General features: G+C 46.4%; 1 protein-coding gene across 4 annotated transcripts in view; it reads right to left on the bottom strand.

The window, feature by feature from the left end:
• The window catches only part of Pla2g6 (phospholipase A2 group VI), a 46,593-nt gene extending 28,448 nt beyond the window's left edge, over window positions 1–18,145 (bottom strand). For 2 of the 4 annotated variants that reach the window (XM_057792362.1, XM_057792365.1), the window contains exons 1-2: window positions 17,428–17,977; window positions 7,989–8,237 (exon numbers count right to left, since the gene is read on the bottom strand). In XM_057792362.1, coding sequence (XP_057648345.1) covers window positions 7,989–8,197 — 209 coding nt within the window. In that variant the 5' untranslated portion in view covers window positions 8,198–8,237; window positions 17,428–17,977. Of the gene's footprint in view, window positions 1–7,988; window positions 8,238–12,981; window positions 13,036–17,427; window positions 17,978–18,020 lie in introns of those variants that run through there. The other 2 variants (XM_057792363.1, XM_057792364.1) reach the window with 2 other exon arrangements.
• Between the last annotated feature and the right edge of the window lie 226 nt (window positions 18,146–18,371).

Raw genomic sequence — 18,371 nt, 5'->3', positions numbered from 1 at the left:
ATTTTTTAAAAAAGAAATGGAACAATTAAATGAGGGATAATTAACTAAGACTGGACTTACATAATGTCCAATTATAAACACTATTGATTTGATTCTTCTTTTTTTGTTTGTTTTTGTTTCTGTTTTGTATTCTTTGTTTTTTGAGACAGAGTTTCTCTGTGTAGTTTTGGGGCCTATCCTGGAACTAGTTCTGTAGACCAGGCTGGCCTCAGACTCAGAGACACGCCTCTGCCTCCTGAGTGCTGGGATTGAAGGTGTGCGCCACCACCATCCAGCTTGGTTTGATTATTCTTGTTTTATCCCTAAAAATGTTGGTTGATGTGAGTGCCAAGTTGGTTGATATGAGTGCCAAGAAACAGGCCTTAGAAAAAGTTACTAAAGAAAATACGCCGTTTTGACTCTTAAGTTACAAGCCTTAAGAGATATTCAGATAAAGACAGGAATTTAGAGGAGAACCAACCTCAGCATTACATTATAAGGTTAGAGAGGAACAGCGCAAGGTTTTCAAACAACCAGCCTTAATTTATCCGGTTACCTCAGGGGAGCTGCCAAGTGACAGGTATCCCCAAGGCTATGTAAGAGCTGACTGGACTCCTGTGGAAATGTTAGATTTGAGGAGATTTAAGGGAGCAATAGTTTGATATGATATCCATTCACCTTTTGTGAAGCAGATGTTAAATTCATGGTCAACTAGTAACAGAATTATTCCACAAGACTGGAGAGACTTGGTTAGAGCAGCCTGGTCCTCAGCTGCAGTGGAGGACCTGGTGGAAAGATGAGGCTAAGACCACTGAACAATGAAGTAGGGCTAGAGGGATAGAAATTTCCCCAAGACCAGCTTCGTGCAGAGGGTGACTGTGCTGATGTACAGAGAGATCATGTCATCTGTATGATGACCACATCTTGGCTCTATGCCATGCAGCAGCTTTGAATTCTTGGGACAACAGAATCGAAGTCGGAAAGAGAACTGAGTCATTTACTAAAGTTATACAAGCCCAAAACAAAGTTTCACTCTTTTTTTTTTTTTTTTTAAATAAAAATTGAGGGCCGGGCGGTGGTGGCGCACGCCTTTAATCCCAGCACTTGGGAGGCAGAGGCAGGCGGATCTCTGTGAGTTCGAGACCAGCCTGGTCTACAAGAGCTAGTTCCAGGACAGGCTCCAAAACCACAGAGAAACCCTGTCTCGAAAAACCAAAAAAAAAAAAAAATTGACTTTAGCTATGAATAGAATACCAAATTTAGAAGACAGACAAATTGATTCTTTGACTTTTGAAAATGCTAATTCACAATACAAAAGGATAAATAGGTCTTTAAAGGTGAGATCAGCACCCACAGAGGAATGAATCCAAGAATTGTCAATATTGAATATTATCATCATGATGATAATTGGATAGGACAGGTGATTTCCAGAGGCTTGAAGAAAAATCAAAATGTCAGATGTTTTAATTGTGGCAAACAAGATCACCTAAAAAGGATTTGTAGACAGGGCATTCCCAGAAACTATGTTTCTTTACTCTTTCTTTTTTTTGGGGGGGGAGGGATTTCGAGACAGGGTTTTTTCTGTAACTTTGGAGCCTGTCCTGGTACTTGCTCTGTAGAGCAGGCTGACATAGAACTCACAGAGATCTGCCTGTCTCTGCCTCCCGAGTGCCCCGACTAAAGGTACGATGCTACCACTGCTTGGCAACAAGGTTAGATTAGTAGAAACATTGTTTCTAGGAATGTTTCTTGAAACAATGTTGAAACAATCTTTCTTCTTTTTGTGTTTTTTTGAGACAGGGTTTCTCTGTAGCTTTGGAAGCTGTCCTGGAACTAGCTCTTGCAGACCAGGCTGACCTCGGGAACTCACAAATATCCACCTACCTCTGTCTCCCAAGTGCTGGGATTAAACGTGTGCCAGCACCGCCAAGCAACAATGTTTCTTCTATTCTAATCAGAAGGCTCTTGCCTTCTGGAGTACATAGTAGGTGTGGCAAAGACCTACACTGGACCAATGAATGCAGATCAGCAAGGGACAGACAAGGTAATCCTTTGACATCGGAAAACACTTTGTAGGGGGGGGGCTCTCACAGGCCCCCATGTCAAATTCAGTTCAATCATTTTCTGTTACCATAGGGGAAACTCCTCCACAGAGCAATTAAAGGACCTAAGGCCTATTGTAAAAAACCATGCTGCTCTGGATGACAGAACAGATTTAGAAGATAAAACAAAAATTTCAGGAGAAACTACAAAGCAAATATTATAAAGATTAGATTTTGAACAAGAGAGACCTCTTGGTTAGAAGAGGTGATAGTTCATCAAATAATATGACCATTCAAACTAGATAGTTTTAACTTATAAAGCCAGCAAATGCTTTTCATTTGATCAGGCATAACTTGTCAAGGGAATCTCCCCAAATTGAGGGTTGGGGCAGGGTTTTGTTTTTGTCTTTTCAGGAGAATAAAGGCATCCAACTATGACATCTGAAGACTACTGAACAACTGAGACACCTGAAGAAAAATGATGAATCATCCAGAGAAAGTGTCCCAAGAAAAAGAATAAACTGGTCTATTGGTAGATCACATTTCCAACAGAATAAAATTTCATAAATCTTCCCAAATGTTTGCTTCTGCTGTTCTCTACAGACATAAACGCAAAGGGTCTTTTAATTTAAAAATTAAAGCTGGCTTTGGAGTTTGAGCACAGCTCTCTCCTTCTCTAAACCCAAGCATGCTTATTAAAAGAAAATCCAAAATCCTGTATCATGTCAGAAGAGCCACCTAACATGCGACAGGAGAATAACCAAAATTAGGGACTATTCTATTGCCACTAATCTTGTAATTTTTTGTTTTTATTTTGATCTTTAACACTTTTAGAGTATATTATCTCAAAGATTATAAAACTAATATATACATTAAACTTTTGTCATGATATTAATGGTCATATAGAGTACTAGCTAATTCTAAGAAGGCTTCATCTAGCTTTCATGACTTTGGGTTTGAATTTCTATCAGGTAACTAGGAATAAACTGTTCATAAATAAATTTTTGTACTCTTGATGTACATCACAAATTATAGTACTTCAGCCTCTTTGACATCTGCTACATGTGACATTTAAACTGATTAAGTTTTCTGCAGTGAACTATGACCATGCCTAACAGCAACCTTTGAAGTCTCCATAATGAGGAGGGGGCCCCACAATGAGGATCCCACCAGAACCATGATAACCACTAAGCTGACAAACACCACCCACAGATGGCTTTGGACTACAAACTGCTCAGGACCATGTCAAGATGACCAGCTGAGATGCTCCAGCCTCACAGACTCCTCTCCCAGGACTTGAAATAAGCCCTGCACTTTTCCATCCCACAGAGCCTGGACAGCAGGTGACACAGCTTTCTCTCCCAGGACTTGATAATTATCCCATCTTTTTCAGGTCCCCTACAGATGCCATTGTCCCCAGACAGCAAGAAGTAATTTTAAGAACACAACGCCCACATTCCCAAGAGGTGGGGTGGGCATTTTGGGGTCTTTCAATAGGTTATGGATATTGCTCATTGTTAGGGGGGTTGGTTACAAGTTGTTATTGGTAATGGTCAGGAAAAAACTGAACAAAGGAGATTAGATTCAGGGATCTCGTTCTGAAAATAAAAAGGGGGATATAAAAATATATAGGAGATAGAATATAAAAGGGTAAATTATTGAATCTACCTTTAAACCAAAAAAGTTACTAGTCTTAAATATTTTACACTAGTATGGATTTTTGTATACTGATACCAATTTGAGATTATTTTTGTTAGAACATACTGTACATACATTTCTACTCTTGTTCAAGGATAGTAACCTATACAGATCATTTAGCAATGTAAAGAAAATTAATTTCTAGTCCTTGAAAGTTATTATTACAAGCTATTATATTATATTAAAGAAATGTAGGTTAGTAGTCAGTCACCTTTTACAATCAAACTTGTAGTCATATTAGGTATGTTTTCAGGGTCAAGCAGAGATAATTTTTAGATAGACATGTCATCTGCAAACATTTCATAGATCTACAGAATATTGGCATTTATGTTTTAATAACAGAAGGTTCTTTTTTATGACACTGAGATACGTCTGCTCCTGGCAGCACCGGAGAAGATAATGTACATCAAAGAAATTCTATATGGAGTTTACTTTCTTTGTGGCAAAAGTGAGCCATTGGGCATGAAACTGTCCTTGCCTCAACTGCTGACAGTGTGCTGTCCAAATTGGACTAGCAGGACACAAAAGAAAGTGATTACCAAACTTTTTCAAGACAAGGTAGGACAGCCCTTCAGAGTTTACTGTTTCACAGAAAAGTCTGTCAGATATTCTAGGCTGGTAGACTGAAAATGGATACCCCAACATTACAGAGAAACCTTGGGTGACTGTCCAGGCAGCCTGATGTTTCTGTCATTTCTCACATTTTTTGGAAGTCGCTTGTTTGCACTTCCTGCTTACACAGGTAATATTATTTCCTTCTTGGGTCTCTGGTGGAGTTCAAGACTAGATAGTCACAGTTTTCCTCGTTAACAAATTCAGAAAAGAAACTCATAAAAGAGGTGTAAAGTGTATAAGGTTGAGAGATATAAAAAGATAGTTTTGGTTGATAATGTACAGAATTAGAAAGTGAATTAGGTACAACACTTTGAACTCACCAAGATATGATAGATAATGGAGTATTTTCTCTGAATTTATCAAATGTTAGTAGACTAGACATTGTTAATGTAATTATTGCCTTATATAACTATATGATTTTTGTACTTACTGTATATAGTTTTTCTATGTTGGTTAAAACCTTTGCTTTCCATTTAAACAAAAAGGGGGAAATGTTGTATGATATTTTGCTTGTGTTCTGACAAATAAAACTTGCCTGGAGATCAGTGTGGAGCTAGCCACTAGCTAACCATAGAAGCAGTGGTGACACATGCCTTTAATCCCAGTACTCAAGAGATGCAGACAGGAAGTGCTGAGGTGGGGTATAGACAGGATTTCAACCCCTTTTGGATGCTGGAAAGAGGCAGGTAGAAAGCAACTGGTAGCTGTTCCTTTGTTTCTCTGTTCTTTCGTGTTATTACCCTGATAATCTGACTCCTGGTTTTTATTAAGATTAATTAGATTAATGCTTCAGAATCTGACACCATCTTCTGGCCTTTGGAGGCAGGCACACAAACAAAAAAATTAAAAAATAATAGCTGGGCATGGTGGCACATTCTTTAGTCCCAGCACTTGAAAGGCAGAGGCAAGTGAACCTCTATGATTCAAGGCCAGTCTGGTTTACATAGTGAGTTCTAGGACAGCCAGAGCTACATATTGAGTCCCTGTCTCAAAAAACAAACCAAAATAAATGAATAAATAAGAGAAAACAATCAAATATTACAAAAGCATGAATGGAAAGGGCTAGACTCATGATCATGTGTGCTGTATACATTCACAGTTTCTGCCGGCACCAGGCATGCATATGATGCGCAGACATGCATGCAGGCAAAATAGCCATACACATAAAATATAAAAAATACTAATAAATACATATATATGATACTAATATATATGCATGTATGATGGAGGAGTTACTTTCATTGGTTAATAAAGAAACTGCCTTGGCCCATTTGATAGGCCAGCCCTTAGGTGGGTGGAGTAGACAGAACAGAATGCTGGGAGGAAGTGAAGCAATCGCCATACCTCTCCTCTCTGGGCAGAGGCGATGGAGCCAGCCGTCAGGTCAGACATGCTAAATCTTTCCCAGTAAGACACCATCTCGTGGTGCTACACAGATTACTAAATGTGGGTTAAGCAAGATATGAGAATTAGCCAAGAAGAGGCTAGATATAATGGGCCAGGCAGTGTTTAAAAGAATACAGTTTCCGTGTAATTATTTCGGGGTATAATCTAACCAGGCGGCCGGGAGCTGGGTGGCAGGAATGCAGCCTGCTATTCTTTCTACACATGTATAACATCTGTAAATATATATAAAAACTAAAACACACACACATATATAATATATATATATTATATATATATATATTAGTTTTTTTTCAAGATAAGGTTTCTTTGTATAGCCCTGCCATTCCAGAACTTGCTCTGTAGACCAGGCTGGTCTCAAACTCAGAGATCTGTCTGCCTCTGCCTCCTGAGTGCTGGGATTAAAGGTGTGCACCATCATGCCTGGCCTAATAATATTTTTAAAAAGCAACTATTTTAAATGGCTGAGAGCTGAGCAGGCACATCACTGAAGACGCCCTAAATGGTTCAGCACTGCTGAAATGGGCTCCAGTCCACTTGCAACCAAGTAAACACACAATAAAATTACAGTAATGCACTAGTAGTCACTCAAAGGAATGAGTTGAGGTGTTTGCACTGACAATATCAAGTCTCAGGACAAACAGTATCAAGAAATCGCATTCATAGTCACTAGGAAAATACACGATCATTACCTACCCAGGTTGTCACTGCCTCGGGTAAACCAGCATTCCTGGGGACATGACAAACAGGAAGGTATGCACACAGCAAAAACAAGAAAGATCCTACATCTCCATCAACTGTACAATAAATAGTGATGTGCGGTCACATGCTGCTTGATAACGGCTGCATTTTTGAGAAATGTGTGGTTAAGAAATGAATGGTTAGCTAGGCAGTGGTGGCGCACACCTTTACTCCCAGCACTCAGGAGGCAGAGGCAGGTGGATCTCTGTGAGTTCAAGGCCAGCCTGGTCTACATAGCGAGTTCCAGGACAGCAGGAATACTTAATGAGACTATGTCTTAAGAAAAAGAAAAGAGGGGCTGGAGAGATGGCTCAGAGGTTAAGAGCACTGGTTGCTCTTCCAGAGGTTCTGAGCTCAATTCCCAGCAACCATATCGTGTCTCATAACCATCTGTGATGAGATCTGGTGCTCTCTTCTGGTATGCAGGCAGAACACTGTATACATAATAAATAAACCTTTAAAAAAGAAAAGAAAAAAAAAACTTGAGTGAAAAATACAAAAGAGCATAAAAGTCAGGGTGTTGGTTGCCATTCTTTGGTGAATGGGGCCTCTGGAAGCAGTGTTTTCTGTTTCTCAGCATGGGGCAGTACAGAGGTATTTGTGATGAATCTCTGAGTGAAAGATACTCTTCTAGATGTCTGTTGTAGTTCACATTTTTAAAATTGCTTATATATATGTAGATATGTGTATATGCAGGAATGCATATGCCTTCAGAGGCCAGAAGAGGGCGCCAGATGCCTGGAGCTGGAGTTGGAGTAGTGAGCTGCCTGACCCAGATACTGAGAACCAAGCTCAGGTCCTCTGCATGAGCCCTCCCTGCCTCTGAAGGCCTGGAACAGCCTTCTCCCTTCTCCTCTGGAACAAAGCAATCCCTCTTCCATAGCAGCTCTGCCTCCTGTGTCCCTATGGTTACCTGGGCTCTACCTCTGTCACACTACTCCTTACAAGGTGTTAGCAGACCTGTGTACTTGTGGCTTCCTTCACCAGTCTGCAGGTTCCTTAAAGACACAGACCATGTGTGTCATCTCACAGGACTCCTGTGAACAGGTGGATGATGGGATAGCCAGACAGAAGAGCAAGCAGAAACGGCGTTGGTATAAACCATCCTCGACATCAGGCAGCCCAGCTCCATCAGACCCTGAAATGGAGGCTTGGCTCTGTGGACTCTCTCTCCCCTTTTCCCACCCTGCCTTGCCCAGGCATCCTGCCCTAGCTTTCTAGGCTCAAGGAGTCCCAGCAGGCCTAGCACCAGCCCTTACACACTAGCTGTCCAAACCAAGATCCAGATGAAGGCCACCCCAGCGGGTCCCTCTCAGCTTCCCCATTCTTCCTCCTTCCCGCCATCTACAGGAGGACTCGGGAACTGATCCGCTATTTTCTCTTCCCAGCCCTTCCCTCCAGTACTATAACTTTCAGGCAGAGCTCCAAAGAAGCCCTATCCACATGAACCCCAAAAGCTGAAGAGGAAGGAATGAAAGGAGAGGTGCATTCCCACTGCCCGTCACCTACCGGAAGCCATTCTGTGGGTTCCTAGGGTTGATCAGGATGCAGTCCCAGGTACGACTGGAAGCATTCTGGAACAGGATCAGCTGCCCTTCCTCTCGAACCCGCTCATTGGAGGCGTAGTCAGCCACTGACACCTCCTTCACCCGGAATGGGTTTGAGAACAAGTTGGTGACACTACTGAGGGTGTTGACGAGGCGTCCGAAGAACTGCATCCTCCGTGCGGCAGGTGGGGGCCCAGCCTGCCTCCTCACTCTGGAAGAACATAAGGTCTCTGGTCAGTTGGACAAAGTCTCTCATGCCCACCTACAGGTGTCCTGCCAGGCACTCCATCATCCCCACAGCTCTGGGCCCTGATTCTGGACCTGCAGGAACCTGAAAAGGAAAGAAATGGCCCTGAGGGGAACAGCAGGTCTGACGGAAAGTTCTAGAGTCCCAGGCCAGGCCAGGGACCACTCTGACAGAGGACTGTTGCTGACAGTAAGGACAGCGGGTGTGGATGTGCTGTCTGAGACAAGGCCTGGGCAAGTAAACAGCTTCTCACCTCCAAGTTAAAGATGACGTTCTGCAGATAGCACATGTCGATTCCACAAGCAAAGCCAAGGGCCCCTCACTATGACACACCAGACTGCACCACACTACTAGGAAGGGGGCAGGGAGTGACTGTCTCTGCACCCTGTCACTGGTTTCTCACAGAGCTCTGAAAGCATTCACCAAGATGGGTCCCTGGGATGAAAGTGAACTCAGGCTCAGACACACCAAGTGTGTGTTTGGGGATTTGTGAACATAGAGATGTGTGCCAATGTCTGCGCGTGCTTGTGGAACCAGGGCCAACTTTCAGGTGCTTCCCACCTTGTTGCTGAGACAGGGTCTCTCTCACTAACCTGGAACTCGCCAAGAAAGTCAGATGGAATAGCAAGTGAGACCCAGCACCTCCTGACTGTCTCTCCAGCACCATGAACCCAAGTGCAGGCAACTGTGCCCAGCTTTGTTTGTTTGTTTTTGTTTGTTGGGTTTTTTTGAGACAGGGTTTCTTTGTGTAACCGTTCTGGCTGTCCTGGAACTCACTTTGTAGATCAGGCTGGCCTCAGACTCAGAGGTCCACCTGCATCTGTCTTCCAATTGTTGGGATTCAAGTGTGGCCACCACCATGCAACTGTCCAGCTTTTTTACATGTAGGCTGGGGATGAACTCAGGTCCTCACACTAGAACGACTGAGCTACCTCCTTAGCTGAGATTAAAACAAACAAACAACAAAAAAATCCCTACAAATTCAGTCAGAGTTTCTGCAACAAAAATTGTCTCCCAGTTTAGATTGGAGTCTTGGATTTGTGTGCCATGTACACTAAAGATGGAACCCAGGGCCCCACATTCATCAGGCTGCACCCCCAGTTCCAGAGTTAGAGATGTGTGTTTTCCTAGGCTCCCAGAAAGCACACTACCAGGGGCTGGCAAGATGGCTCAGCGGTTAAGAGCATTGCCTGCTCTTCCGAAGGTCCTGAGTTCAATTCCCAGCAACCACATGGTGGCTCACAACCATCTGTAATGAGATCTGCTGCCCTCTTCTGGTCTGCAGGCATATATCCAGACAGAATATTGTATACTTAATAAATAAATAAAAAATATTAAAAAAAAAAAAAGAAAAGAAAGCACACTACCTTCCCCAGAGGCCACCCTCTAACTCAGAGTCAACATGCCACCTGCTGAAGAGTAGACCAGACAGCACAGACAGAGCACCACACTAGGGATGTCCTGAGGGAGGTGGCACCTGCGTGGAGACCAGTTCTCAGCCTTGTTCTGCTCTGGTCCAAGGTAGAAAAAGAGGACTGGCCTTGGAGATGGAATGGTGACAAACCAAGTGGCCTACAGAGTGAGCTAAGAACAGAGCGGGGTCAGCCATGATGCCACCTCAGAGCTTCCCTTTCCAGATTCAGCAGCTGCATTCTGAAAGCGTTCATGGAGAATTCCAGAAATAAGCTATTCATTAGTTGTAAACGTTATGCACTTCCAGATGCATGGTGAAGGCAAACCACCCTGGTGTCCCTCACCCAGGTGCACACACAAGCCCTTTCCATAACTTCCACACACCAGACACATCACCTGTTAGTCACCTAGCAGCCTGTTTCCTTCTCAGACAGTTGTGGCCCTGCAGTGCTTGTGTCCAGGTGGCCCTGGTGCTAACAATGGCATCAAGAGCTGGCACTGTTGGGAGCGTGCTTGCCTGGCACACACTAAGGACAAGGCCCAGAGTCTGCAAACCCTAGCACTGCATAAACTGGGCATGCTCGTGTACACCCACAATCCCAGCCCCACTCCAGGGGTGGAGTTCAGGGGCATCCGGGCCCACATGGTGCAGTCGGGGCTGTTCTAATGCTATCTCTATTTAGTCACCCCACCCCCATTTTACAGATAAGGAAACTAAATCTTAGCGAATACAACTGCAGCTTCTATGACAACAGCGAGACGTGGTGGGAAGAACACAAGCGTGGTCCTCTCCTTGAACACAGGGGCAGTCATGCTTGGTGGCCCACACCTGATATCCCACCACTCGGGAGGCAAATGCAGGTGGTCAGCCTGGGCATGTCGCACATTCCAGGCCAGTTCTGAGTATATGGTAAGACCCTGTCTTGACAAATCAAAGTAGACAGGGCTGGAGAGGTGGTTCAGAGGTTAGGAGCACTGGCTGCTCTTCCAGTTCCCAGAACCCACATGGCAGCTTACAACCATCTGAAACTCCAGTTCCAGGGGATCTGGCACCCTCTTCTGCCTCCACAGATGCCAGGTATTCACGTGGTTCACAGACATACATGCAGACAAAATAAGTAAGTATACACAAAATAAAAATCAATAAACCTTAAAAAAAAACAGTAAGACACAAGGCTCAATAAAATAAGAAATAAGAAAAATTTCACATAATCTCATTTACATGTAGGACTAAATTCAAGTAAAAAATTGAACAATGGCCGGGCGGTGGTGGCACACGCCTTTAATCCCAGCACTCGGGAGGCAGAGGCAGGCGGATCTCTGTGAGTTCGAGACCAGCCTGGTCTACAAGAGCTAGTTCCAGGACAGGCTCCAAAACCACAGAGAAACCCTGTCTCGAAAAAACCAAAAAAAAAAAAAAAAAAAAAAAAATTGAACAATGGCTATTGGGTCAAGAAATAGAACAACATAGATCAAAGGTCACAGCTGGGCATTGTGAAATATTCCTTTATACTGTGTGAATATATGTTGCTGTGGTTGGTTTAATAAAGAAGGGGACAAGGTTAGGCGAGAGAGCCAAACCGAGACTGCTGGGAGGAAGAAGGGTGGAGTCAGGGTTGTCAACAGATGCAGAAAGAAGCAAGATGGGTATGTCATACTGAGAAAAGGTATTGAGCTACATGGCAAAGCATAGATAAGAAATGCGCGTTAATTTAAATGTAAGAGTAGCTAGTAAAAGGCCTGAGCTATTGACTGAGCATTTACAGTTAATATTAAGTTTCTGAGTGATTAGGTGTGAGCAGCTGCCAGCACAGGAAAACTCCACCTACAGAGTGTAGAGGCACAGGTCTTTAATCTCAGCACTCTGGAGGCAAAGGCAGATGGATCTCTGAGTTCAAGGCTAGCCTGGTCTACATTGTGAGTTCCGGAATAGTCAGGGCTACAAAGAGAGACTCTTAAAAAAAAAAAATCAAAGATCACAAAATAGAGAATAAATGAGTCTGGACAGACACCATAAAGTTATGATTAGGGCTGGAGAGATGGCTCAGAGGTTAAGAGCATTGCCTGCTCTTCCAAAGGTCCTGAGTTCAATTCCCAGCAACCACATGGTGGCTCTCAAACATCTATAATGAGGTCTGGTGCCCTCTTCTGGCCTGCAGGCATACACACAGACCAAATATTGTATACATAATAAATAAATAAAATTAAAAAAAATAAATAAAGTTATGATTAAAAGTAAGACTACCGCCGGGCGGTGGTGGCGCACGCCTTTAATCCCAGCACTTGGGAGGCAGAGGCAGGCGGATCTCTGTGAGTTCGAGACCAGCCTGGTCTACAAGAGCTAGTTCCAGGACAGGCTCCAAAACCACAGAGAAACCCTGTCTCGAAAAGCCAAAAAAAAAAAAAAAAAAAAAAAATTAAGACTACCATGGTAACAAGGTGGCTTGGCACATTAAGGAACTTACAGCCAGGCCTGACAACCAGGTTGATCCTTCAGACTCACAGGTGGAAGGAGAGAACTGACTTAAGTTATCCTCTGGCTCCCACGTATACAACATAATACACACACACACACACACACACACACAAATGCACACACAGACAATAAAAATGGTAAAATGTAATAAAAATCATATACATGCTCATCCCTTCTGCACAGCCACCCCCAGTGCCATTATCCTCACTTTACATGGGAGGACACCAAGTAACAGAAAGGTTAAGTGACATGCCTGAAGTCACACAACTGACAGGGTGAGGTATGACTGCTGCGTCCTCTGTGAGACTTCAAAGCAAGCCTCTCACCCTGCACGAAGTATTGCTCGATTCAATTCAACTTTCTCTTCTGCTTTCTTTTCCTCCCTCCCTCCCTCCCTCCCTCCCTCCCTCCCTGTTTTGTTTGTGACAGGGTTTGTCTGTGTCACAGCCCTGGCTGTACTGGAGCTTGCTCTGTAGACCAGGTTGTCCTAACTCACAGATATCCACCTGCCTCTGCCTCCCATATGATGGGATTAAAGTTTCCCATCAAGTTTCTTACGACAAAATTCCACTGAGAAAATACTTTGCATATTTTTTTAAAGAACTGGACAGATGGCTCACTGGATAAAGGCAGTTACCGTGCAAGCCCAGAAACCTGACTTCGCCCCCTGGAAGCCATACTAAAGAGGAGGGGGTGAGGCGACTCCATGAAGTTTCCTCTGATTCCACATGTCCATCATAGCATGCACTCCACACACCCCCACATATAAAAAATAAATTAAACCCAAAATAAAAAAGACAATAGATAAAAGAAGCATACCAGGATGTCTGGTGGTGAAGGTCGTGCTTTTGAGGGTAATACTGTTGCTTTTCCTGATTTCCCAAGTGGCACACAAAATTACTATGGCTTTATGGAAAGCAGGTGTGTAGTCTGGGCTGCGTGTCAGGCCTAGCACAGAAGAGCTATCTATAGCTTCATGCAGATTTGCCAGCAGCCAGGTCAGATGTGGAATAGTGCTCCAGGGATGGAAGAGCCTCCAGAACACCCAAGAGCCCTGCTGGTCTAACCCACTCACCAGTGGGACCAGCAGTCTCACTTAGAGGAAGGTCCCCACCCCAGCACCCTCTAGCAGAGACACCGCCCCTGTGCTGAAAGGCCTGGCTTCCCTCCAGCCTGCTGGGGCCAGAGTGATACAATGATGTGACTAGGGAAAAGGCCAGGATGCCAGCCCCCTGTGACAGTTCTAACAGCAGCCATTGTTCTCACCAGCTGAAGAGAGGAAATGAAGCCTAGGGACCTGTGGGTCACATCCTGGAACAAGCATGCATGGACAGCCAGGGATGCTACAGGCCTTTCTCCTGCCATCCTGTCCCTACCACCTCAGGGCCCAGCTAGGTCCTTCCAGGCTAGCCACAGGGGAGAATTCAGACTGGGAACAAGCAGCTCCCAGAGCCTGTAAGGATCCTCCACTAGGTGCCCCCTCCTCACCTGCTGGGCTTGCTTCTTTCAGCTCCTATGTTCCTATAACATTCGCTTTCTGTTCTGTGCCGGAGCTGGCTCCTTGATGGGGCATCTGACACAGACTGCCTTTTTCCGGGTATAAGTGCTACAAGTTAAAAGAGAAAAGCCCAAACTGTCCATGGTGGTGCTGCCAGTGCTCACTGCAGCGCATGGTCAAGCTCGGTGTCTATCACCCACCTGGTCAGGGCCCAGTGGACCTGCTTGGTTTGTTTCTGGAAGAAAGACAGTGTCTGTGGGATCTGAGACTGTCCTGGAGGGACTGAAGAGAGGAAGGCCAAAGGCTAGGAGACCCACGACAGAGACAGGGAACTCACATCCAGGGAGGGCCTCAAATGGAGGGTTCAAAAGACAAGGCCACCAAAACGAAAAACAAAAGTCCTGGAGGGGCCCTGGAAGGGTCTGCAGTTCTCCAGAAGGGGATACGTGGGTTCAGAGCCCAGGCTCTGCTCCAAGTGCATGATCCCTGGATAAGGACATTAGAGGACGGGGCTCAAGTTCTAAGGGAAAGACAGAAGGCACTTAAGGGGGATGGGGAGACCCCACCCCCAGCCTGTACAGCAGAGGGAATGGCTAGAAGGACAGAGGCCTGCATGGCCACCATGGACAAGCATGTTGTCTGGCCTGGCTGAGGGAGGTCTGCATCCACATCAGTCACCAAGGTCCTTAGGCAGGTCTCAGGAGAGACAGGAGCTGGGCCACTCTTTGGGGTCACTCTCTTGCTAAGGTTACCAGGCTGTTTGTCTGGCCTCCTCACTCTTGGATGGTTTCAGGTAGAAGCTGCTAAGTGGGAGCCAGGACTCACCCAGTCCCTTCTATAGGACCCAGAATGTTCTCCCTGTGTACACCAGAGCCCCTCCTTACCATCCTGGGTCCTTCGCTGCTCCAAAGGCAAAGCAAGCACTGGACTGGCTCCTTCCTACAGCTGGCATTCAAGACGTTTCTAAATGGAGGTGTGTGAAGTCCAGGTCCTGGCCCAGTCTTACCCACACGGCTCCTCTGTGCCTATCCACAGGCAGACTACGGAGCAAATGACCATCTCCCCTGCTGCGTGACCGCACCTCCCCATCGAATGGCCATGCCTCCCTGCTGACCCTGTACACTCCATGGATCTCCAACACTTCAGAGAAAACCCAAACTCCAGAGCCCATGTCCGAATCCCCAGAAGAGGGCCAGCCTGCACGCCCCCCACCCCTACTCTAGTCATTGAGCACCAGCATTATCTCCCAGACATGCTAGGCTTGTGCCTCAGTGTGTACAGGCACACCAGCACCCTCATCTCCTGGTCCACATTACCCACTGCCCCTTAACCTCTCTCTCCTGACAGATAAGAAGCGTGCACTCAGATAAACCTCCCTCTCTCATCTCTCAAGACCCAGTTTGGGGGCCACCTCTCCCAGAAGCCGTCTTTTCTCTCAGTCTATCTCCTCTGCAACCCCACACCATGGGGGTCCCTCCCAAAGGAACCATGACACTGCTTTTATTCCTTCTTCAAGGGCATGGCACACATTTCCAGCAGCTGTTTGATAAACATTAAGTTTATCATTAGCTTAACAAATCACTGGCAGAATGGGAACAAATGAATGTGAGCATCCCTGAAGCAAGTAACAAGGAGGCCCCGCCTTCTTCTGCCTTTCTCTACAAAGAAAGGAGCTGAACCCAGCCTTCTGTTTTCCTCCGAGAAGCACCTGCCTCACCCAACCGCAGCCACCACCAAGAGACCCTTCTAGCACTACTGGGTCTTACAGGAGTACCAGAGGGTGCTGGACTGGTTCCTCCTGGAAACATCAGTTTCACCAGCCAGCAGGGTACCAAGAACCAAGCGCATTTTTAGCCTGCCATGAAAGTTGTTTAGTGATGGGGCTGCCTCCACCTGAACCAGACAGTCATAGGAGGAGGAGAAACAGGCCAAAATATCTGAGCAGATCTCAGATGATGGTTGTGGGGGCTTCTGGACGCACACCTAAACACACAAAACTGCCTGTCACAGCATGTCTCACAATCGGAACACTAGAGTACTATCCTCCTGAGCAGCTGGCACCTCTCCTGTCCACCCCACCCCCAGGCTGCAGGTTGAGAACCCGAGGACTGATGCAGCTATGAGGCCTGTTGTCGCTGGTTTGTTTGTCTGTTTTTTTCCCCGAGACAAGGTTTTTCTGTGGCTTTGGAGCCCATCCTGGAACTAGCTCTTGTAGACCAGACTGGCCTCAAACTCACAGAGATCCGCCTGTCTCTGCCTCCTGAGTGCTGGGATTAAAGGCGTGCGCCAACCTGTTGTTGCTATTGACTTCCTATAGCTTTCAATCTGTACACAATGCCTGGGAGTGTATGCCCTCCACACAGGCCACACTTCCTTGTGTACATACATGGGGCGTTTAGGTGCAGAAGAATGCACACATAGGCACAGTATTTAGGTATCTTGGTAATAACACTTTGCTGGGCAAATAGGAAATCCCCCCCCCTTTTTTTTTTTGAAATCCCCTTTTAAGTGTGCTACCATAATCACATAGAGGGGTGAGGAAACACCCTAAGCACTGAGCCCACAGTAGGAACCTTTATACAACATGACAGTCACACGGCTGGTGTCACACGTGAGACACAGGACGAAAAGCAGGGAAGGCATCTGCCCCAGAAGCAATGTGATTCAATAACATGGAACACTGAGCAGCATCTGCCATTCCCCCTCGGGTACCACAGCTGCCTGGGCGCGGGTCACTGGGTCCTACCCAGTATGAGCAGGATCAAGTCACATGACATTAGCTCAGGAACAAAATTCAAAGTACGATTTCTACTACACGGAGACCTCTTCGTAACATTGTCAACTTCAAAAATCAAGTCAATCTATTAGACACTGGGAACCCTCAGAGCTGGAGAGGTGGCTCAGAAGTAAAGAGTTGCTGCTCTCAAAGAGGACCGGAGTTCAATTCCCAGCACCCACATGGCAGCTCACAACCTTCTGTAACTCCAGTTCCTTCCCCAACACACATCCACACCAGGCACACATGGAGTGAACTTAGATGCAGGCAAAACACCCATATGCATTAAATAAAAATAAATCATTTTTAAAAATAATACACTAGGGACGCTCTCCATGAAAATCCAGCTCCAAGCTCATGAGCACAGCCCCGGCAAGGGAGGCCACTGGCTTTCCTTCCTCATGCTTGGTGGGAGCAGCACTGGTACATCAATATTTGCTCAGTGGAAAACGAATGAACAGTAAAGGTAACATGAATAAAAGAGCCTGTGTAATAGCAGTGATTAATAAACATTGAAAACATGAACAAAAGGAAATGTACTTCCGCTCCTCTCTCCCCCATCACCGGTCTCTTTCCCTTTCCATCTTGCCTATGACACACACACTTGTACAGGGCCACACTGGCCACTAGCTTTGTCTTCTACCTCTTCTCAAATACTGAGCCTCATGGCAGCCATAGTGGGGCAGGAAATACAGTCCTGTCTGGGACAGTGAGGAAACTGAGACCGGGGGAGAACAGGGCCTCCAAGTTCCAGAAAGGCTGGGACAAAAACAAAACACTGAACTCGCCCAAGGGTGGAGCTTCAACAATGCCAAACCAAACCTGCCCAATCCTGTTGGGCAGGCAAGAGGGCAGGTGAGGGAACCTTAGAGGAAGGGTTAGTATTTGTTTGGGGTCATGTGAGTAGCCCATTAAAAACACAGGCACAGATCCACGAGCCCTTGTGCCCTCCCAGTCTCACACCCAATCCCTGACACAGTCACATAATCACCTGGGTCATAGGCTCCCTGTCACCAGCTTCCAGGTCATCTGTGGGAGCTGGAGGTAAACCCAGAATTGGGGGCTAGAAGACTGGGGAGAACACTGGGGAGCAGATGAAAATCAGAGGCACGAGAAAAGATAAGCAGGGAGTTAGAAATGGGGGGCGGGGGGGACACAAAGGGAGGGACACAGGAAGCAGGTGGCCTGGAGGAAATCGGGCAATAATTTACCGAGGCAGAAAACCCAGGAGCACTTAGAAGCGCACAGGGAGGAGTTGGGGACAAGGGGCAGTCCAGGGTGTAAGCCGGGGCACTGAGCTGGGAAAAGGGTTAATTTAGGAAGTTAGGGAATCTAAGGGAGGCAACCGAGAAGAATGCGGATGGGAGTTGGGGACGCCAAGGGATCAAAGGACAGAAGCCGGGAGCATTGGGGGGAGGGGAGGATCAGACACGAGTTAACGGAGGCCGAGCCTCACAGACGAGACGCGAGGCCAGTCCTAAGCAGGGAGGGTCCAACTGGCGACTTCCGAGACAGGGGATGTGGGGGGACCCATAAGGTTTGGGTAGGGCCGTCAAGCCCCGCCCCTGCCGCGCCGTCACTCACCTCGGCTTACTCAGCAATGCTCCGCCCTCCTACTTCTGCAAACAAACTCGCCCCGACCATCAGACGCCCTACGGCTCTCCACCAATCGACGGAGCCCATGCGGCAGTCAGGCTGCGGCCCCGCCCCCAAGCACGGCCGCACACGCGGCCGGGCGCCTCCGTCTTCTATAACAGCCCAATGGAAGTCACTTCTGTTGCCAGGGGGCGGTCGAGATTCCCGTTGGAGCCAATCCTGCGTGGCTAATGGCGGCCATGTCTGCATCGGGCGGAAGGTCCTCGTGACGGCAGTTTGGCAGACAGGTTGGTTAGAGGCAAGAGGCTGCCCCTGGCTCGCCCTGACCACAAGCAACCC

The sequence above is a fragment of the Chionomys nivalis genome, chromosome 17, assembly GCF_950005125.1.
Source record: "Chionomys nivalis chromosome 17, mChiNiv1.1, whole genome shotgun sequence".
Taxonomy (NCBI): Eukaryota; Metazoa; Chordata; class Mammalia; order Rodentia; family Cricetidae; genus Chionomys; species Chionomys nivalis.
This window is presented reverse-complemented; position numbering and strand designations above follow the sequence as displayed.